The sequence below is a fragment of the Ananas comosus genome, linkage group 3, assembly GCF_001540865.1.
Source record: "Ananas comosus cultivar F153 linkage group 3, ASM154086v1, whole genome shotgun sequence".
NCBI lineage: Eukaryota > Viridiplantae > Streptophyta > Magnoliopsida > Poales > Bromeliaceae > Ananas > Ananas comosus.
The window spans coordinates 11,105,244-11,129,391 of NC_033623.1; the positions used below are offsets into that span (position 1 = coordinate 11,105,244).

The 24,148-nt window shown below is 34.8% G+C and overlaps 3 protein-coding genes across 4 annotated transcripts; 1 reads left to right on the plus strand and 2 right to left on the minus strand.

Annotated features, from left to right (window-relative positions):
* LOC109708172 lies at nt 2,909–5,980 on the minus strand. 2 transcript variants are annotated; one of them, XM_020229802.1, is made up of 2 exons: nt 5,911–5,980; nt 2,909–4,091 (listed from the first exon to the last, which is right to left on the minus strand). In XM_020229802.1, the coding sequence occupies exon 2, from the start codon at nt 4,026–4,028 to the stop codon at nt 3,054–3,056; it is 975 nt and encodes a 324-aa protein (XP_020085391.1). In that variant the 5' UTR covers nt 4,029–4,091; nt 5,911–5,980; the 3' UTR covers nt 2,909–3,053. The 2 variants fall into 2 exon arrangements, with proteins under 2 accessions (XP_020085391.1, XP_020085390.1); XM_020229801.1 differs by lacking the exon at nt 5,911–5,980 and adding an exon at nt 5,730–5,904.
* LOC109707819 lies at nt 8,037–9,008 on the minus strand. Its single transcript, XM_020229347.1, has one exon. It carries the CDS (start codon nt 9,006–9,008, stop codon nt 8,037–8,039), a length of 972 nt encoding a protein of 323 aa, XP_020084936.1.
* On the plus strand, nt 12,058–13,309 carry LOC109707234 (peroxisomal membrane protein 11-4). The gene has a single exon (XM_020228373.1). It carries the CDS (start codon nt 12,445–12,447, stop codon nt 13,159–13,161), a length of 717 nt encoding a protein of 238 aa, XP_020083962.1. The 5' UTR covers nt 12,058–12,444; the 3' UTR covers nt 13,162–13,309.

Sequence of the window (24,148 nt, forward strand, 5' to 3'; positions counted from 1 at the left end):
CTAAAAGTAATTCCAAATTTTTTAAAAAATTTTGAGATGCAGCTGAATCCGCTTGGTATGTGCATTGAATTACTGGGCATGAGGAATCTAATTTAAGATCTCCATCTCGACCTAAAAGCACATAAATGACGTTTTTGGGATGAAAAAGGAAATCATAAAACATTTTCTAATATCTTAGCCAATAAGATGCGGCTCCAAACAAAAAAAAATAGGAAAAACTTCAAATACCCCAGATTTCACTTTTTCTTATTTTAGTATCATGTGGTTTAAAGTGTATCAAGTTAGTACTCTGTGATTTCGCACTTTTTCACTTTAGTACTCTGTGGTTTAAAGTGTACAAGTTAGTATTCTGTGGTTTCGCACTTTATCACTTTAGTACCCTGTGTACCTTGTGGTTTAAAAAACACAGGATACTAACTTGATACAAAAATAAAACCACAGAGTACTAACTTGATACACTTTAAACCACAGGAGACTAAAGTGATAAAGTGAGAAACGATAACTAACTTGATACATTTTAAATCATAAGATACTAGAATGAAAAAGTGCGAAACACAGAAAAAGTTTTTGAAGTTTTTCCAAAAAAATAGATTAAACACCTAAACAAATATATAAAAAAATAGTATGTCTATTTCAATGAGCTTTAAAGCAAAGCAGGACAGGCAATTCCTTGGATTTTTTATTTTTTAATTTTTTGCTTTTGGTGATTTTTTTATTTAGAAATCTTTTTTATTTTGGGGGTTAGGTACAAAGGTTGGTTGGAAAAGTTGTGCAACAACAGCAAGCTTTATCAAATAAAAATATATCAAAAGGACAAGAGAAATATGCGACATAATTTTTGCTCACGGAATCTCATATTTTTAATTAAATCATCCAACTAATTTTAAAAGTTAAAATTCAAAAGCATCTCTATTCTAATTTTGACAAATACAGGTCATTAATTAATAAGAATAGCTCTTAATCTACTAAATTTTATAAAAGAGAATGATAAAATAGCGTGTTTTAAAGTTTAAACCTTTTCATTAGGACCTAATGACCTTGTGAGTTCTTAAAAAACACCACTGTTGATACTTTTTTCACGATTTTTTTATAAAAATATAATGCGTGAGCTTCAATTTCTCCCCCGATTTACACTTAACTAGCATTTGATTTTATGTTTGTTTAATCATGAAGACCTAACGCTAAACAGGATAGTATAAACAATATAATTAGCAAATTGCGGGCTGATATAATATAGCATTTTATCATCCTATAATTTATACTTAATAATCTTATAGTTTATAAAAAAAAATATTAGTTGTACTATCCTATTTAAAAACAGGCTTTTACCATAAAATAAAAATAAATTATAAAACCATAAGTAGTGAAGTGAGAATACTGTAAGGTGGCTTTTGATCTGACGTGACATAATTGTGGTTCGATTGAAAATCAAGTTTGGTAGGAATAAAAATATTAGTCTTGCTCCACTAAGCATAATTTTAGAAAAATTTATTGTCTAGTCGTGAGCTAAAGTTGGGTTATTCTTACGAAAGATGATTCAAACCATTTCAAAGAGAGTTTATTTTTCAGAATTTAAACTTATGATTAACTACTGGACTTATCATCATGCTGGATGAAAAAAATTTATATCTAAGCGTAATTTATAGTCAAATTGAAATTTTGTCAGTTCAAATACACCCTAAACCACGATAGGGGCAAATTGAAGTTTACCCTAAATTAAAATAATAACAAGTACAATACACAACAGGAAGCTGTTGGTGCACGGGACGGAGCATTGCACCGGGTGCATGCAACAGTTTTGCCCATTATCTAGTCAAAAAGTGGGAAAAGCGCCATTAATGAAAGTGGTGGTGGGAGAAAAGGACGGTGAGATTGGGAAGGAACAGGTGGAATGAGATAACGGGGAAAGGCTTCATGGATCACACATCAAAAACTAACCCATCTCTCCTTTCTTTGGCAATTATTGTTTGCTTTTTCTGAGAGATTTGCTCAGCGGAGATGTTAAATATAAAAATAAATATCGTTATCTAACGGTTTAAATATTTAGAATACAACGGTTGTTTAAAATGGTATTAAAACAGAAAGTCTTGAATTTGAGTAATGCCGAGTTACTATCATTATTATTTTTCTCTCAAGTCCACGTCATGAGCCTTACAAAAAGTCTCGAGTCCAGACGTGAAGAAGATGGTTAAATATAGAAAGTCCACATCATGGCCTTACAAAAAGTTTCGAGCCCAAACACGAGGGAAATTGTTAAATATAAACACTATTCTCTAACAATTTAATCTTTTAGAGTACAATGGTTGTTTAACATAGTACCAGAGCAGGAGGTCCACAGTTTGAGTCATGCGGGGCTCCTATCATTATTAATTTCTTCCTATTTAATTCCAGTCCACGTCATGAGCCTTGTAAAAGGTCTCGAGTCCAGACACGAGGGAGAGGAAGAGAGTGGCCATTCTTAATAGCTTAACTTTTTAGAGTAATTCTGAGAAAAACCAAATAAAATCCTAATTTGCAAATTTATTCTTTTGTTTAGTGGTTACTCTGCAAAAGTTCCAGGTAATTCCAACTAAACCTACCATTCTAAGTATTCGAATTTATAAATTAAATCTTTTATCTCTAAAAACCTAATCAGACGTGCAAAAAATTCTTTACGGTGTATACAATGCCATTCTCTAATATGGGACTATACTAAACATACCATCGTAACGCGTGCTAGACCTTACCAGCACGGGGTACAAACCATGTGGGGCTTTTATGATAATTGAATGAAGTCGATTTGTAAGATCTGATCTAAAGCAGTTGGACAAAGTTGCTCATCCTCTAGCTGCTACAACAAAGTTAGTCAGAAAATTTGAAATTTGGACAAAAGTGCAACGAAGGAAAAAGTTTTGTCAACAAAGCAAAATGGCCAAATCTGCACAAGAGCTACATTATGCGCCAAAAGCATCCAATAGAACAAAAATAAATATGCTAAGTATTTTATGAAATGTCGATCTTGTTTCCGCTATTCTGTTTATAAACTAACTGTTCTGTATCTAATAACATTTGATTTAACTTTTACTTCGATATGGCAATCCGGCGAGCCAAGCAACACGCATGAGCTGAATCCCGAGAATTAGAATCCACCACGTGACCAGCCCACGAAGACTCTCCACCATCCATGCGGGAGCGCTGATCTCACCAGCCAATGAAATTCCCCTCATCAGCTGCAGCACCCGATAACCCTCGTACACCACCGGCGCCACGAGCCACACGGGCGATCTCCAGTGCCACGTGAGCATCTCGGTCAGCATCTGTATCGACAGAAGCAGCAGGTATGGCCCAAGAAGCACCATAAATGAGTTGAATGGTAGATGCGGCTGCAAAGTGCTTTTGCATGAAGCAAAAAGCAGCACCAGCGGGACAAGAAAGCCCAGGACACTTGCCCCCATGTTCCATAGCTTATAACGGAGAGGAATTTGGCTTCCTACGGCACAGGAAGTTGAACTTTCTTTGGGTCGTCCACACGCGTCGGCCATGAGGAGAAACAACATTGCCCCCATGTTAAATATACAGTCGAGCCCGATTAAAGAGAGCACGCCAGCAATGTTCGGACCAAGAAAGACAGAAGATAAAGGCAACCATAGTGTCGGAACTACACCCGTTGCTAAAAGAATAGAAGGACCCAGAAGCCACATTGGCCACTTCAGAGGTAGCTGCATAAGAAAAGAGCTGCTTTTTACTTCTACAACATCTTGTTCACTGTGAAAAATAGGAATTTCTGGTGTTTCTTCTGAATCAATTGGTTCCACAACCCTATTTCCCTTGATAATGCTACCACCATTCTCTGTTGAAGAGTATGGGAGAGAGGCTTCCCAAGAAATGTTGTTCATGCAAAGTAAAGGCGAAAATTTAACCCGAGAAAGGCGGGAGGAGGTACTCCTGTATAGTAGTAGCCTGGGCGCTTTGGGTAATCCCGATTGATGAAGCTGGGTTTTGAGAATCGCGTTGCTTATATTTAGTTGTGAGCAAGTTAAGCAAGCCATATTTTGATCAATGACGTAACAAAGTTTCAGATGAGGTCAGCAAGATTTGTGTCCAGTCGTCCGCTGGACAAAACAATTACAGATCAGCAACTCTGATACAAGATTATAAGTGAAGCAATCTCATTCAAATTTCAAAACAGCATGAAAACACAATAATCAACTTCAAAAGATGTAGCAAACACCAAAAGGCAATGCAGAAGATGGTAGCTCACATATATCAGTAAGAGTCAAAAGAACAGAAGCATTAAAAGGAAATTGTGTAGGAAGGGAATATTGTCGAAGTGAACCTTAAGTTGAAGCTTGTTTTAAAATCAGGTAAATCCATGGTAATGCCTCAATGCATTTATTACACAGCATACGTATGAAATCTTTGTTGTGCTGTAATGACAGTTCAGTAAGCACTTGTTCTCTAAAGTGTATTCTTTATTCTGAACATAATACAGTTCTTGTCGGATTACAATAAATCAAGTTGAATTGCAGGTTTAACTATCGAATTTGATGTCAGAACAAAGAGAACAGTGAAGATCGCAACTAAAAAGAAGCATCCATAAATGTTAGAAGGGCCTATTTAACTCAGCACCAGCTTCCTTTAGAAGTGCAGTTCGAGTAGAGTTAATCTAAAAGGCCCCACTAGTTTTTCAATTAACCTCCAGTTTGAGCCGAAACTCGAAAGGTATAAACTCCATTTTCGAGTTTCTACTTTTCCAGAAAGCATTTCAGGTATCCAATCAAACCAGAAAGTATAGACTTTTTTAGTCGCCAAACACCTAACATCCACTTCTTGAGTAAAGAAGATATTCCAAAACCCAGGGCTAAGAGGATATAAGACAGATCAGCACATGACGAAGAATTAGATTCTTTGATCCAAGAAACAACAAATCATATTAGAACGACATGATGTACTTACCTTCTAACCTCAGAACAATAGATGTAGGTGCACATTAATAATAATAATAATAATAAACCAAGTCATTCAATTAAAAGAAAATTGTTGAATATAAAAAAAATTATCATAATGCGGTCGTAATAATTATTATATAAGGCCCTATTTGGATATCGAAATAAGAAAGCGGTGACAACTCATCCGTCATGAAGATTTTCTTGCGTGATTGAAAGTTAGATGGATAGTATATTTCACCTATAAGTATCTTATTCCGAGAAAAACAACTTAAAAGGCCTAATATGATATTCATTATAGACATTCCATCACAATCCTGATCTTCCAAAGACTATGTGCTTCTTTAATAAGATCATCTTTGGATGCATGAATATTAAGTTCAGTATAACGATTTACTCAACAAGTATATTTAATTGAAAGGAATGTGATCAAACATTATAAATCAGATATCATATTCAGACTTTTAAGTTATTTTTTCACAATAAGATAAATCATCTCATAACTAAATATGTTATTATATCAAATCATAAATACCAAAATTTCTGAAGAAGTAAAAAAAATTGAACTCCTTATTTAAAATCATACTCAAACCTGATAATTTATTCTTATATAACTTGCTCAGTATAAGATGTGCACACATCCAAACAAGGCGTAAAAGAAATTACAATATTGATCATACTAAATTTTCCAAGTTCCTTGTATGCGTAAATAAATAAATAAATAAATAAATAAAATCAATAGACCACTGATCATATAAAGAAGCAGATCATCTCAAAATTCAAAGAATTTCGAAAAGAACTAACCTCAATTTATTCGGATTAAAGTGAGTGGCCGTAACTAAGTGGAAAAGGGGGAAATAGGAATCGAATATAATAGCGGCATAAAATAAAATAAAATTAGTTTAGGGAAAAAGATGAAATCATAAAAATAAAAAATAAAAAAAGAAATATGAATTAGAAGTAAAACTTTCGCTGGGATTATTACCTAAAATTTGATGAAGCGTCTTCAGGAGGTCTCTCCGGTTCCAGTATTTATGCAGCACACCGATGGCCGAGAAGTTAGAGGAGTGAAATTACCAAAATAGCCTTGTGAGATTAGTACTAATCAGGAGATGCTTTTTAGGGGGCAATTATTTATGTATTCGGGAAAAAAATTTGACTTTTTAATTATCCTCTTAAAAGTTAATATTGAAAATATATTTTTTCTACGTTCTAACCTATTTTAAAAATTTTCATAGAATTAAATTTTATTAATAAACAGTTAGCAATAATTATTATCTATATAAAATTATTATTTTACCCTTTTATATATACTCTCTAGCATCACCGGCTTTTTTTATTTGCAATCCAAAAAGTATTTCGAATTTTGGCCTCTTCAAATATACCCTTCTACTATCACCAATATTTTTTATTTGTTCTTAAGATAAGTACAAAAGAGGTATTTTAATTTTTTTTAAACTCTAATAGATATTTAACTCACATTTAATCTAAATTAACTTAATAGGTGGTAATTGTAAGGGTATTTTGAAATAATAGAGAAACATATGAATGATATATTGGAAAGAAAAAAAAAAGAATAAATAAGATATTTTTCGAAATTTTGAGAGGTATATATATAATTAAATTTTGGGGCAATTACTTATATACCTCTAAGAAGTTTTCGACTTTCTGATTTACCTTTCTTAGAAGGCTAATATTAACGCTTTTTACGTTCCAACTATTTCAAATATACTCTTAGAGTTAAATTCTGTTAATGAACTGTTAGCAATAACTATTATTTGTATGAAATTATTATTTTACCCTTTCAAATATAGCCTTTCATCATCACCGACTTCTCATATTTGCCCTTAAATTAGGGGTATAAAAAATATTTTGATTTTTGGTCTTTTCAAATATACCCTTCTATCTTTACCAATATTTTTTATTTTTCCTTAAGTTAAGGGTAAAAAAGGTATTTTGATTTTTTTAACTCTAGTAAATATTTAATTCATGTTTAACCAAAGTTAACTTAACTGGTGGCAACTGCAGGAGTATTTTTGAATAACGGAGGAACATATAAAAGGTATATTAGAAAAAAAAAAAAAAGTAGGGATAAATGAGATATTTCTAAAGTTTTGAAGAGTATGTAAGCAATTATCCCTTAAATAATTTGTTTTAAGCTGGATAGAGGATTTTATATATTTTTGGGTTAAATTCAGAATAAATTTCTAAAATTACCAAAATAGCCTTGTGCGATTAGTTCTCACGATGAGATTCAATTTTGTCCGTAATCAGAGCCGCATAGGAGTGAAATTGTCAAAATATCCTTCTGAAATTAGAACTGTTGGGGAGATTTTTTTTTTTAATAAAAAATCTGTGCCGGATAGGAGATTTTAAATTTTTTTGGGACTAAAATTTAAGATAAAATTCTGGGATTACCAAAATAGCCTTCTGAGATTAGTACTGATAAGGAGATTATTTTAGTGTTTTAGCCGAAATCGGAGCCTGCAGATAGGAGATATTTAATTTTTTTGGGTTAAAATTTAGGATAAACTTCTAATTATCTCTAAAAAGTTTCAGGCAATTCCAACTAAACCCATCATTCCAAGTATTTCAATTTATAAAATAACATTTTGTCTCTAAAAATTTGAAAGGACATATACAGAAAATACTTCACATTGTACACATGTCAGAATTTTTCATGATATCTGATATAGGACAATTAATCTTAATATGCCACCGTAACGCATATATTAAGATTAATTTGAGAATTAAATTTGAGATTTAGACAAAAGTGCAGTGAAGGAAATAGTTTTGTCAACAAAGCAAAATGGCAGAATCTGATACGCACAATAGCTATATTATGCGCCAATAGCAATCCAATAGAAACAATTTTTAACAATTTCACTCCACAAAGTGCAAATATTAGATAGACAAATTTACTTTACCAGTAGCTTCATCACTCATGAACTCTATTTCTGTTCATACTATAATATATTCATGTACAGTTGATCTTCTTGGCCTACTGAAAATGTAACAAAAATAAATATGCAAAATATTTGTATGAAATACCGATCTTGTTTCCGCTATTCTGTTTGTAAACTAACTGTTCTGTATCTGCTAAAACCTGATTTAACTTTCAGATCGATCTTGCAGTCCAGCAAACGAAGCAACATGCATGAGCTGAATGCCGAGAATCAGAACCCACCACATGACCAGCCAGCAAAGACAGTCCACCATCCACGCGGGAGCGCGGACCTCACCAGCCATCGAAATTCCCCGCATCAGCTGCAGCACCCGATAGCCCTCGTAGACGATAGGCGCCACGAGCCACACGGGCGACCGCCAGTGCCACGTGAGCATCTCCGTCAGCATCTGTATCGACAGAAGCAGCAGGTATGGCCCGAGAAGCACCATGAGTGAGTTGAATGGTAGCTGCGGCCGCAAAGTGCTTTTGCATGAAGGCAAAAGCAGCAGCAGGGGTACAAGAAAGCTCAGCGCGCTTGCCCCGATGTTCCATAGCTTATAACGGAGCGGAATTCGGCTTCCTACGGCAGAGGAAGTTGAACTTTCTCGAGGGCGTCCACACGCGTCGGCCATGAGGAGAAACAGCATTGCCCCGATGTTGAATATGCAGTCGAGCCCGACGACAGAGAGAAGGCCAGCAATGTTTGCACCAGGAAACACAGGAGCTAAAGGCAACCATAGTGTTGGAACTATGCCTGTTGCTAAAAGAATAGAAGGACCCAGAAGCCACATTGACCACTTCAGTGGTAGCTGCATAAGAAAAGAGCTGCTTTTTACTTCTACAACATCTTGTTCACTGTGAAACATAGGAATTTCTCGTGTTTCTTCTGAATCAATTGGTTCCACCGCCCTATTTCCGTTGATAAGGCTACCGCCACTCTCCGCTGAAGAGTATGGGAGAGCGGTTTCCCAGGAAATGTTTTTCGTGGAAAGTAAAGGTGGAAGTTTAGCGCGAGTGCGGCGCGAGGAGGTACTCATGTATAGTAGCCCAGGCGCTTTGGGCAATTCCGATTGACGAAACTTGGTTTTGAGAATCGCCTTGCTTATATTTAGTTGTGAGAAAGTTAAGCAAGCCATATTTTGATCAATGACGTAACGAAGTTTCAGATGAACTCAGTAAAATTCGTGTCCCCTCGCCGCTGGACAAAAAACAATTACAAATCAGCAATTCTGATACACGATTATGAACGAAGCAATCTCATTCAAATTTCAAAACAGCATGAAAAACACAATAATCAACTTTAAAAGATGTAGCAAACACCGAAAGGCAATGCAGAAGATGGTAGCTCTCATATATCAGTAAGAGCCAGAAGAACAAAGGCATTAAAAAGTTATTCTGCAGGAAGCGAATATCATCAGAGTGAACCTTAAGTTGAATCTTGTTTCAAATTCAGGTAATTCTATGGTAATGCCTCAATGCATTTATTACACAGCATACGTATGAAATCTTTGTTGCGCTGTTACAGCAGTTCAGTAAGCACTTGTTCTCCAAGTGTATTCTTCTTAAGTGAATTATTCTGAACAATAATACAGTTCTTGCTGGATTACAGTCCATCAAGTTGAGTTGCAGGTTTAACTATCCAATTTGATGTCAGAATAAAGAGAACAGTGAAGATCACTGCTAAAAAGAAGCATCCATAAACTTTGGAATTTCCGAGGTCGATCCTACTTAAAATATCCGAAGGCTTTCCTTAGAAGTGTAGTTTGAGTAGAGTTAATCTAGAAAGCCCGACTAGTTTTTCATTAAAGTTCCAGTTAAAGCTGAAACTCAAAAGGTGTAAACTGTATTTTGGCACATCTACTTGTCCAGAAAGCATTTTAGTTGTCCAATCAAACTAGAAAGTATAGACATTTAATCGCCAAATACCTAACTTCTACTTCTTGAGTAAAGAAGGTACTCCAGAAACCGGGGCTATTAGGATACAGGATGGATTAGCTCATGACGAAGAATTAGATTCTTTGATCCAAGAAACCACAGACCATATTAGAACAACATGATGTGCTTACCTTCTAACCTGGGAACCTAGATTATCCCATAAAAAGAATAGATGTAGATTCACACTAATAATAATAATCAAGCAAGTCATTCAATTAAAAAAAAAAATGCCGAATACAAAAAAATTACCATAATATATATAAGGTCCTATTTAGATGTCGAAATAAGATAGTTGGCGATAACTCATCCGCCATGAAGATTTTCTTGTGTGATTGAATGTTAGATAGACAGTCTGTTTCACTTACAAGGTATTTTATTTCGAAAAGATAACTTAAAAGGCCTAATATAATATTCATTATAGACATTCCATCACACCTAATCTTTCAAAGACTACATGTTTCTTTAGTAAGGTTCTGTTTGGATTCATGAATATTTTATTTAGTGTCGTTTTTTGATTTACTCAAAACAATATATTTGATTGATAAAGATAAAATAATAAAAAATCAGATATCATATTCAGACTTTTTAAGGTTTTTTTTCACAGTAAGATAAATCATCTCATAAATAAAATATGCTATCTTATCAAATTATGAATATCAAGAGTTTTTAAAAATAAAAAAAAATAAAACTCCTTACTTACAATTATATTAGAGAATTCATATGAAATAAATTATTTTTACATAACTTACTCGGTATAAGATGCTCACGTGTACAAACAATGTGAAAAGAAACCTTAAAAAGTCTTTTTAAAAATAAAAAAAAATAAAACTCCTTACTTACAATTATATTAGAGAATTCATATGAAATAAATTATTTTTACATAACTTACTCGGTATAAGATGCTCACGTGTACAAACAATGTGAAAAGAAATTACAATATTAATCATTAAAAAAAAATCAATAGACCATCGATCATATAAAGAAGCAGATCAATTTAGAATTCAAAGAATTTCGAAAAATAACTACTAACCTCAAGTAATCTGGAGAAGTATATGCAAAACCCTGAAATTGATTTGGACTAAAGTGAATGGCCGTAGCTAAGAGGAGGTGTGGAAAATAGGAATCGAATTTAATAGATACGTAAAATAGAATTAATTCTGGGGAAAAAGATGTGGTAGTAAATAAAAAAGAAATATGAGTTAGAACTGCAACTTTCGCAGGAATTACGTGAGCTTTGATGGAGCGTCCTCGGGAGGTCTCCAGTTACAGTATTTATAGAGTTTTTTTTTTTTTTTTGTTTTTTCTAATCGAAATCGGATCCGAAATCCGAATAGGAGTGAAATTACCAAAATAGTCTTATGAGAGTAGTACTAACTACTAACCAGGAGATTTTTGTTTTTTTTTTTTTTTTTATCGTAATAAGAGTCGGATAAGAAATTTTAAATATTCTTTGGGTTAAAATTTAGGATAAACTTTTTAAGATTATCAAAATAGTCTTCTCTGAATAAGTACTAACGAGGAGATTTCTTCTTTTTTTTTTTTAAATCCGAAATCAGAGTCGAAAAGAAGTGGAATTGCAAAAATTGCCTTGGAGATTTGTACTGGTGTGGAGATTTTTTTATATTTATCCGGAATCGGAGCGGGATAGGATTTTTTAAATTTTTTTGAGCTAAAATTTAAGATAAACGTACTTTTGAGATTAGTTCTGATAGGGAGATTTTTTTTTATCCGAAATAAATCGGAGCGGAATAGAAGATTTTAACCTTTTGGGTTAAAATTTAGGATAAACTTTGGAGATTACCAAAATTACCTTTTGAGACAACGAGAGTTTTTTTTTTTAAATAATCCGAAATCAGTGCAGGGTAGGAAATTTTCTTTGTGACTTTTTTATAATTTTTTATTTTGCCACCCTATCTCATATAAAATATTTTGGTATAATAAAAATTAAACCATATAAGAGTAAATTGTTGTTATCTTTTGAACTATAAAGTAACAAAATAAAGATGAGCTAAACGATAAGACGAAAATTTAAAGTTTACCGTAACATTTATAAAGAGCGCTTACTCAAATATTACTAGTAAAATTTTATTGCTATTTTTACTTTCCATACTGAAAATTAGCGATTGTATTAGTTCTTTAATCTTATTATATACTGACATGATTACATACCGAATGAACCAAACGCTGACAAGATATCCTGTCAGGACAATTCGAAACCCTTAGGCGTGTGACGTGCATCTCCATCCTTGCGGCTCTGGAGCCTTGAGCCCATTCTAAATCTCAAGTTTAAGTGTGTGACTAGCTCAATTTGGGCCGTCCCCTGTTGCAATCTAAAGTTGACTAGGCCAGGCCCAAATTGATCCCAATCAAATCCCTTCATTTCCTATCCTTAACAATTATGACCATCCATCCTAAACGAACTAACGACCACAAATCCACAACTCACACTACCAAACAAACAAGATGAGCAACTGAAGCAGCAGCTGCAGCAGCAGCAGTTTACAATATTCACACCACTAAAAATCTGTAGCCATGCATGAACTTCACCCTGTTGTTATCCAAACCAAACACAAATACTAGGACTCTCTCCACTCTCTCTCATCCAACCAACTCTCGCCGGCCGCCACCGCCGCCACCATGAGCAACAGTACCGACACAGTCGACAAGCTCGTCGTCTTCCTCGCGAAGCGCGACGGCATCGACAAGCTCGTCAAGACTTTCCAGTACGTCTCGAAGCTCGTCCACTGGCACGCCGAATCCAGCATCCACGCAGACGTCGCCCGGCGGGCCAAGAGCTGGGAGACCGCCGCCGGCCTCAGTCGGAAGGCCTTCCGCACTGGGCGGTTCCTCACAGGCTTCAACGCCCTCCGCCGGTCCCCGGCCCCCACCCCGCTCTTCTGCGCGCTGTCGGTTCTCGCGAATGCGGGGGAGATGATCTACTTCTTTTTCGACCATTTTTTGTGGCTGTCACGCATCGGAGTGCTAGAAACTACTCTGGCGAGAAAAATGAGCTTTATCTCGGCATTCGGGGAGTCCGTGGGGTACGTGTTTTTTATCATAATGGATTTTATTATGATCAAGAAGGGATTGATTGAAGAGAGGAGATTATTAAAAAATAAGGATAAAATTAATACTAACACTAATAATACTAATAATACTAATAATAATGAGGAGGTGAAGAGGATTAGAGGGGATAGGGTGATGAGGCTAACGGGTGTTGCGGCGAACGTAGCGGATTTGGTTATTGCGGTAGCGGATATTGAGCCAAACCCGTTTTGTAACCACGCGGTCACGTTGGGGATAAGTGGGCTCGTCTCAGCATGGGCTGGTTGGTACAGGAATTGGCCATCATAATGGGCAAAAAAAAAAAAGAAAAAAAAGAGATGATGCATGTATATATATCAAAATATTGGACCATATATGTTATATGAGAAAATTAAACTGCTTATGGATCTGCTGTTTGGAGTTCATATATTTTTTCAATCAATTTTGGTTTTAGTGATGTTACAGTATTGCGTTTCTTGAATTAGTAGGTCACTTCTATTTTGGATTTATAATTTTTTTTTTTTTATATATCGAGTAACTAGAAGTGCAGATAAATAGCATGCTCACAAAGATGGGATCAATTTTGAAAGCATTTGTTATCTTCAGAAAATAATTTTGCATTATGAAGAGAATTGATACATTTTTAGATTAGAAATGTCTAATTATGAAATAATGCATTATTATTTTAAAATATTTCAGTTATTTCTAATAAAGTGTTATTAGGGTTAAATTATATAATAAAGATGTATCTTCTAGGGTTTGAGTAATAAAAAGAAATTGACCATCTTATTCTATCTTTTTCCTTTCCTATTATCTATCTTTATCCCTTTAATATCTCTCTCTTTTTAGAAGGTCCGATTCCTTTGAAGTGATTGTTTATTTCTATCGATATAGTAGGATCTATCAAGAATGCTGAGGAATATTAAATTTATTTTTTGCATTCTAGCTAGCATATAAAAAGGGGATGAAAATTAGAGTTTTGTTCAGCCTATTCTTCACTGATCATACTAAGTTATCAAAATTAAAAGAGAAAAATAGATGTATTTATATTTTGAAGTGTCACAGATATATGAACAGCATCATATATATTTTTTTAACCCTTTCGATCGCAAGGTAAATGATATAGAAAAATTACAAAATTTATTTTCTAGATACTTCAAATACATCAGACCAAATCTAATAGGACTGATCATCGGTTTGAAAATTTCATCATAAAAAATAGCTTAGAAGATATAGATCTTGCTGCAGAAAGTATAAATAATTTTCTATCAAAATTTCATCTAACTTGAATATTTCTATATCGTTAGACTTGAAAACGACAGTCATAAATCATTAAAAATGATCAATTTTGAACTTTCTTTATCAGTAAGTAAATGATATAGAAAAATCATAAATTTATTTTCTAGATATTTCAAATACCCTAAATCAAGTTCAACGGAGCAGATTGTGGATTCGAAAATTTTATCATCGAAAACGACTTAGGAGCACGAACGCTATTTTGTTCCTAAGAGCAATGCAGCCCTGCTCTCTCTCTCTCTCTCTCTCTCTCTCTCTCTCTCTCTCTCTCTATATGGGCCACTTGGACGGCTCATGAGTTTGGGCCATCTCCCAATCAATACAGGTATCTTACAAATGCAAATAGTTCCACTCCGTTTGGATACCCCTTTAAAATGTACTATAGTTAAATTATGCTATACTCGTAAGAATATTGTTCTTTGAAGTGTTTGGCAAATATAAAGGAACACCTATTTTTTGTGGTATAGTTAAATTATACTTCAAAATTTGAAGTAAAATAACAATTTACTCCAACAAAAAAAATACTGTAAATTTTTTACTATGCATCCAAACAGGTTTTTACTGTAGGCCTTAGCTCCTGGTACCCTCAATACAACATTTTGAGGGCTCAACTATTATTTCTCATCCTAGCATTCTACCCGCATATATAGAATTTTCCACTTCAATCTAACTTAGCTCTAACTTACGCTATTTGTCTGGGCTCAGCGGTAATGGTCCGCACTTCTGGCATAAGACCGTGACAATCTCAAGTTTGCTGCAATCCATCATAGCACCTATATTTGATAATTTCAGCCACCGCATGCAGTATTGTACAACCTGCTTCAAATAGCACCTATATTTGGTACTTTCAGCCACCGCATGCAGTATTGTACAACCTGCTTCAATAATACAACATATTTGCTGGGTCAGATGGGCTCTTGATTTTGCGCGTATTGAGAGAGCTCCTAATTGAAGTTACTACATAGCAAGAAAGCCACACCAGCATACCATGTATACTGCTGCTTATCAGCAAAGCAATGCATCCACACTGTCTATTTCGTATGAATGAAACTGTAAGAAAACGCGAAGGTTCTTAATGGTGTACATCCTTCCCGATCTCATTATGCAAAAACAAATAATTATTGATAAATAATGCGACTGAAAGCAACCTGGTCCTCGATTCCACAATGTATCCAATTATGAAGTTCTTGGTTCTTCTTAAGAAAAGGCCTAGAGTTCATATGATGCTAATCAAAAACAGATTTTTTTGGGCCAATCATTTGTATATGTGGGCCAAATCGTAGCCCCTCAACCTTACAATGACAACTCACACTGTCCCCCAGCTGAGAGAGTGTTCAGTGAATGTGGTGGGGATTTTATATATCACAGCTAGAGAATTGTCTCGTGGGTTCCCACAACTTACATTCGAAATTTCCGACTCTAAGAACCTTCTAATCTTTACCGAGGAAAATTAGGTAAATTGCTCAAATAAGTTTCTTTTTATTTTCTAACTTAAAAATGAGTAACAGAACGAAAAGTAGGAGATAATCGAAAAGCTGAGGCCGTTTGTGGAACTGCTTAATCACTTTTAAAAGTTTTGAGGTGTCACCGACCGTCCCTAGAATAAGTGGCAAAGGACTTGGTAGTTGGTTTCCGAGACCCAAGTTCGAATTCTAATTGATTCATATTCCTAGCTAAGTTTATTTCTAAAACGAAGCGGGTAGCGTGCTACCTATCTCTCTCTCAAAAAAAAAAAAAAAAAAAAGTTTTGAGTTTTAAGTCCTGAGTAAGAAAAGTAATTTCTGCAAAATTAATCTTGGGATCGAAAAGTGATTTTTATTAAAGTTGTAAAGTATTTGGCTGAATCTAGATAAAAAGTAATTTTTTGAAGTATTTTGTAAAACTATTTAGAAAATTTTTTGCTGTTTGCAAATAATAAATTTTTTTACTAAATTTTATTTTAAAATAATTTAAAATTAATTTAAATTTAAATTTTAAATTTTAAATTTTAAAAATTGACATCGGATATTTTGAATTTAAAATCAAAATTTAAAATTTAAATTTTAATTTAGAAATAAAATTAAATTTTTTACTTTTGAAATTTAAATTCTATTTGAATCTTGAAATTTAAAGTTAAATTTTTAAATTTAAAATTTTAAAATTTGAAATTTGACAATTAAAGCCTAAAATTTTAAATTTTAAATTTTAAATCCGAACTTAAATTTAGAATTTGAGTCCAAAATTAAAATTAAAATTTAAAATTTGAGTGGAAAATCAGAGTCAAATTTTAAAAATGTTTCTAAGTTTATGTCTCTTAAATTAAAAAACTGATTCTAAAAATTAAAATCAAATTTGAAAATAGAAGCCACCAAATGCTCTATCCACACAAAAAACTTTTGGCCAATGTTAGGAGCCGAATTCCCTTCTCTTTGATCCGGTCAAAGATCTTCCTCAGAAAGCGTGTTAGGATGCGGAACGGCTACGATTAGTGATCCTTGAAGTTTGCGCCTTTTGACTGGATCAAGCGATTCGACTGATGAGGATTTGGATCAGCCGAATTCAAAGATTCTTACTCCAGACTCGGTTCGGCTGGATGAACCAAATGTATATAAAGCACAAGGTTTTGGGTTGGCTGATGAGCTCAATGTCTTTATATATTGGAATTAACTTATAAAAATAATATAAGGGTCGCGTCTAGGGGTGTAAACGAGCTGAACACGAGCGAGCTGGGGTCGGCCTCACGTGTTCGGCTCGTTTATTCGGCTCGTTTATTAACGAGCCGAACACGAGCTGGCTCGTTAAAGTATCGAGCCGAAAAATTCAGCTCGTGTTCGCTCTGTTTATTAACAAGCCGAACTGGAGCTGGTCACGAGCTGTGCCAACGAACAATAAATTAAAAAAATATTAGATTAAATATATATACAAAATAAATTTATAAAATTTTATCTATTAGACTTTGATCTAATAGTTGAAACTTTACATATAAATGAGTGTTTTCATAATTAAGCTCGCATTTATATTTTATTTTGGTAAAATTTAAATAATAAAATATATATTATATATAATTATTTATTTATATATAAAATTATAAATTATATAAATTATATAAATATAAAATATATTATTCGAGCTGTTATCGAGCCGAACACGAGCGAGCTGACCCCAGCTCGTGTTCGCGCTCGTTTATTAAACGAGATGATAAATCTAGCTTGTGTTCGGCTCGTTTACTAAACGAGCGAGTCGATTTCGAGCTCATTTTGAGCGAACACGAGCTGGCTTTGCGAACAGCGAGCTGGATTGCCACTCCTAGTCGCGTGTGCCCGAAGGCATAAAGACTCGGTTGATCTAGCTTAATTCTACTCTTAGAAAAACGGTAAGGGCGGAAAAGTAAAAGATTACAAGTAGACTACTCCTAAGAAATGCGAGAAAATTACAGAGGAAATAAAGGTGGTCTTCTATTCTCGAAGAAAAGACCTCTCTTCAGGGCATTATTTGCCTATTTATAGATCGCCCATGTTGATCAATTATTCCCCATCCACGATCGGCCACTACTCCTATTTTTTTGGCCCATTTCCAGCCGATCGGAACCGCTTGTAACCACTTGCGGTTATTGTAACTCCCCTCAGTTATACGCGGCGATTGCTCAAATTTATTTTGGTGCTCCCGGTGCACATCAGAATCCTTACTTTTAGGCTTCATTTGGGATTGTGGGAAGATTGCGTTACGTGGGGTGAGAAAGTACGTTGGAAAAATTTTCTGTTTGTTTCCGTACGTAATATTGCGTTCCGCATATCGCGATGAGTCGGTTACGATATATTTTTTGCGGTCCCACCGGAGAACGCAGAAGCATATTTCTATATGCTTTTTCCTCACCTCCATTTTATCTAATAGCGTTAGATAGATCTCAATACCAAACTAAGCCTTAAAGATTTGGGTTAATTGGAGCATCGGCGTACCACCTGGCCGCGTATTACCGGCCCAAAAACCAGAAAATTATTTTTCAGAACCTCAGTCAAACATCCACTAAGCCATTTTCGATGATGGAGCTTGTGACTCGGTGATCAATTCCGTTAGACTTGATCTAGCGTATTTGAAGTATCTACAAAATAAATTTTGAGATTTTTCGATATCATTTACCTAGCGATCGAAAGGGTTCAAAATCAGCTGAAAATAAAAATCTCACAAAAAGTGGTGATATAGCACTAAAATATTCAATCGGAGATATTGATCTTACAGTAAATAGTATAAAGAATTTTCTATCAAAATTTCATCTCATTTGAATATTTCTACACTGTTAAACTTGCAAACGATATACATCAACCATTAAAAATTGTTGATTTTGAGTCCCTTTGATCACTAGGTAAATGATATCGAAAAATCGCAAAATTTATTTTCTAGATACTTCAAATACACTAGATCAAGTCTAACGGAGCCGATCGTCGATTCGCAAGCTCCATCGTCGAAAACGCTTACGAGCACGGAGGCCACCGTGCTCCTAATAGCACACAAGACCTACTCTTTCTCTCTCTCTCTCTCTCTCTCTATATATAGAGAGAGATGGGGAGCGGAAATTCGGCTTCCTATCGGCAGACCGAAGTTGAACTTTCCTCGGAGGGACGTCCACACGCGAGTCGGCCATATGAGGAGAAACAGCATTGCCGCCGATGTTGAATATCGTAGTCGAGCCCGACGACAGAGAGAAGGCCACAATTGTTTGCACCAGGAAAACACAGGAGCTAAAGGCAACCATAGTGTTGGAACTATGCCTGTTGCTAAAGAATAGAAGACCCTAGAAGCCACATTGACCATTCAAGTGGTAGCTTGCATAAGAAAAGAGATTCTGCTTTTTACTTCTACAATACATCTGTTCACTTGTGAAACATAGGAATTCTCGTGTTTCTTCTGAATCAATTGGTTGCCACCGCCCTATTTCCGTGATAAGTGGCTAACCCCCACTCTTCCTGAAGAGTATGGGAGAGCGGTTTCCCAGGAATTTTTCGTGAAATGAAAGGTGGAAGTTTAGCGCGAGTGCGTGCGCGAGGAGGACTGCATGTATAGACCCACGCTTTGGGCAATTTCCGGATAACGAACTTGGTTTGAGAATCGCGCTTCTTATATTTATTGTGCAGAAAGTTAAGCAAGGCCTATATTTTGATCAATGACGTAACGAAGTTATCAGATGAACTCAGTAAAATATCGTGTCCCTCTCGCCGGGACAAAAAAACAATTAAATCAGCAATTTCTGAAACACGATGTATGAACGAACAATCTCATTCAAATTTAAAAACCATAAAACACAATAATCGACTTTAATAAAGATTAGCAAACACCGAAAGGCAATGCAGAAGATGGTAGCTCTCATATATCAGTAAGAGCCATAAGAAAGCAAAGGCATTAAAATTATTCTGGCAGGAAGCCGAATATCATACAGAGTGAACCTTAAGTTGAATCTTGTTTCAAATCAGGTAATTCTATGGTAATGTCTCAATGCATTTATTACACACACATACGTATGAAATCTTTGTTGCGCTTTATTCAGCAAGTTCAGTAAGCACTTGTCTCTCTGCAAGTGTATTTTCTTTAATGATGTATTTCTGACAATAATACAGTTTCTGTGGCTGGATTACAGTCCATCAAGTTGAGTTGTCAAAAGAGGGTTTTTAAAACTATCTCAATTTGATGTCAATATACGAAGAGAAACAGTGAAGATCACTGCTAAAAAGAAGCATCCTTAAACTTGGATTTCCGAGGTCGATCCTACTTAAAATATCCGAAACGAGCTTTCCTAAGAAGTGTAGTTTGAGTAGAGTAATCTAGAAAGCCCGACTATTTTCATTAAAGTTCGCAGTTAAAACGAAACTCAAAGGTGTAAACCTGGTATTTGGCGCACTACTTGTCCAGAAAGCATTTAGTTTGTCAATCAAAACTTAGAAAGTATAGGACATTTAAATACGCCAAATACCTAACTTCTAAACTTCTTGAAGTAAAGAAGGTTCCAGAAACGGGCCTATTAGGATATCAGGATGGATTAGCTCATAGACGAAGAATTAAGTTCTTTGATCCAAGAAACCACAGACCATATTAGAACAACATGATGTGCTTACCTTCTACACTGGAACTAGATTATTCCCCATAAAAGAATAGATGTAGATTCACACTAATAATATTAATCAACAAGTCATTCAAATAAAAAAAAAATGCCGAATACAAAAAAATTACGCATAAATATATATAAGGTCCTAATTTAATGTCGAAATAAGATAGTTGGCGATAACTCATCCGACACTGAAGATTTTTCTGTGTGATTGAATTTAGATAGATCAGTCTGTTTTCACTTACAAGAGTATTTTATTCGAAAAGATAACTTAAAAGCCTAATATAAACTATTATTAATAGACATTCCATCACACCTAATCTTTCAAGAACTACTGTTTCTATTAGTAAGGTGCTGTTTGGATTGCATGAATATTTTATTAGTGTCGTTTTTGATTGTACTCAAAACAATATACTTTGATTGATAAAGATAAAATAATAAAAGAATCAGATATCATATTCAGACTTTTTAAGGTTTTTTTTCAACAGTAAGCATAAATCATACTCATAAATAAAATATGCTATCTTATCAAATTATGAATAGTCAGAAGTTTTTAAAAATAAAAAAATAAAACTCCTACTACAATTATATAGAGAAATTCATATATGAAAATAAATTATTTTTACATTTAGAACTTACTCGGTATAGTAGATCTACGTGTCAAACAATGTGAAAAGAAATTACAATTATTAATCATTAAAAAAAATCATAGACCATCGATCATATAAATGAAGCAGATCAATTTAGAATTCCAAAGATTTCGAAAAATAACTACTAACCTCAAGTAAATGCTGGAGAAGTATATGCAAAACCCTAAATTGATTTGACTAAAAGTGAATGGCGTAGCTAAGAGGAGTGTGAAAATAGGAACGAATTTAATGATACGTAAAATAGAATTAATTCTGAGGAAAAAGATGTGGTTAGTAAATAAAAAGAAATATGAGTTAGAACTGGGCAACTTTCGCGGAATTACTGTGACTTTGATGGAGCGTCCTCGGAGTCTCCAGTTACGTAATTTATAGAGTTTTTTTTTTTTTTTTTGTTTTTTCAGACCCGAAATCTGAATTCCGAAATCCGAATAAGGAGTGACAATACCAAAATATCTAATGAGCAGTAGTACTAACTACTAACACTAGGAGAGATTTTTGTTTTTTTTTTTTTTTTATCCGGTAATAAGAGGTCGGATAAAGAAATTTTAAATATTCTTGGGTTAAAATTTAGGATAAACTTTTTAAGATTATCAAAAGTAAGTCTTCTCGAATAAGTAGCTAACGATGGAGAATTTCTTCTTTTTTTTTTTTAAATCCAGAAATCAGAGTCTAAAAGAAGTGAGATGGCAAAAACACCACCTCTCGCGCCACTACTCACCTTTGGACACTCTCTTCTCTCTCATCATTCATCCCGGAATCCGAGAGCCGGAGGATCACCCGCCATTTCTTTACCACATTTCTTTACTTCGAGGCGCCTAACAACTTAAGCATAACACGCTACCTTTTGGAATCCAGCCTCTCGATACTAACGAACTCTCCCCTCTTTTTTATCCGAAAACCAATCGAGTCGAATCAGCAATTTTAACCTCTTGGTTAAAATTTCAGGATCAAACTTCGCCACCCATCACCACAAATACCTTTCTGAGACAGACGAGAGTTTTTTTTTAAAATAATCCGAAATCAGTGCAGGCGCTAGAATCTTCTCTTTGTGACTTTTTATAATTATTATTTTTGCCACCTAGTCTCATATAAAATATTTTGGTATACATAAAACATTAAACATATAAGAGTAAACCTGTTGTTATCTTTTGAACTATAAAGTAACAAAATAAAGATGCAGCTAAACGACTGACGCACGAAAATTTAAAGTTTATCCGTAACATTATAAAGAGCGCTTACTCAAATATTAACTATCAAATTTTATTGCTCATTTTAGCTTTCACTACTGAAAAATTAGCGATTGTAATTAGTTCCTCTAATCTTATCTCACATACCTCGACATGATACATACCTGAATCGAACCAAACCTCGACAAATATCCCTGTCAGGCAAATTCGAAACGCTTAGGCGTGTAGGTAATATCTCATCTTGCGGCTCTGAGCCTTGAGCCCATTCTCAAAATCTCAAGTTTAAGTGTGTGATAGCTCAAATTTGGGTTCCGTCCCCTTTGCAATCTAAGAAGTTGATAGGCCAGGCCCAAATCGATCCCAACCCACACACCCCCTTCAATCTCCTCCCTACCCTCAACAACTAACTCACCATCCACCCCTCACAACCGACACACTCACCACGACCAACACACACAATCACCGCACTCCACCACCACAACAAAAAACTAAAAAACAAGATGACAGCAAAAAAAACTATGAGCAGCGATGACAAAAGACAGACAAGATATACAATACACATAATAAAAAAAATAAAAAATCATGACATAGACATATGAAACTATACCACCTGTTGTTACACAAACCCCATACACTCGGACACACTACTCACAACTACTCAAATAAACACTACCAACAATCGAGGACGAAAGAACACCAACCACAGAGAGAGCAACAAAGAACACACAAAAAAATAAAAGCAAGAAACAAAGTAGACAAAGACAAAAAAAAAAAAACAAAAATAAAACAAAGCAACAAGTCGTTCCTCGCGAAGCGCGACGGCATCGACAACTCTCAAGACTTTCGCAGTAGCGCGTCTCGAAGCTCGTCACTGGCACGACACAAAGCACAGAGGAAATCACCAGCAATCAGCGACGTCGTCCCGGCGGGCCAAGAGCTGGGAGACCGCCGCCGGCCCTCAGTCGGTAAGGCGCTTCCGCACTGGGCGGTTCCTCACAGGCTTCAACGCCCTCCGCCGGTCCCCGCCCCCACAGACGCACTTCTGCGCGACCGTCGAGTAAATCATACAGAACAAGCGGGAAGGGATGATCTACTTATTTTTGAGACCATATATTTATGATGCTGTCACAGCATCGAGTGCTAGAAACTACTCTGGCCACAAAGAAAAATAGCTTTATCTCCGGCCATATAATACAGGAAAAATCCAGTGGGGACCCAATGTTTATCATAATGGAATATTACTTATGATCAGAAGGGATTGTTGAAAATGAGGGTATAAAAATAGATAAATTATACTAACACTAATAATCTAAAACTAATAACCACATAAGAGGTGAAAAGAACGGATTAACGGAATGGAGATAGAGACCCCGATAAAAACGGGTGTTAGCGAAAGCGAACGTAGCGGAATTTCGTTATTGCCGGTACGCGATAATGAAGCAAACCCGTTTATTGTAAACACAGAACGGACCACGTATAGGGAATACAAGGGCCCGTACTACAGCAGGCGGGGTATGAGTCAAAAAAACAAAAAGGAAAAAGACAACAATACATGGGACAAAAAAAAGAACAAAAAGAGATGATATGTATAATATAAGTCAAAATAATGGACATATATGTCTAATAATGAGAATAAACTGAGAGCTTATGGATCTGCTGAGCTTATGGAGATTACATAATATTTTCATATAAATCTACATTAAATGCTATTCTAGCTCATATATACACACGTTATAGAGACACAGTTTAATAATGTAATCAAGGACAACTTCTATTCGTATATGAAGATATTATATTTATTCTATATATTATTATATATCAGTCAAACATAGACATGAACGATAAATAGCAAAGCTCACAAGATGGATCATTTTCGAAAAGACTATTAGTATATACTCAAAGAAAAACAATAATTTGCATTAAGAGAGCACAATTAAGATACATATTTAGATTAGAATACTAATATCACCAAATAAATCGAATTAATAAACATTAAAAAATAAAATTTACAAGTATATCTTCAATAACGCATGTTATCCACCGGATCTATATAACATAAAGATAGTATCCTCTATAGGGTTCGAGTACCA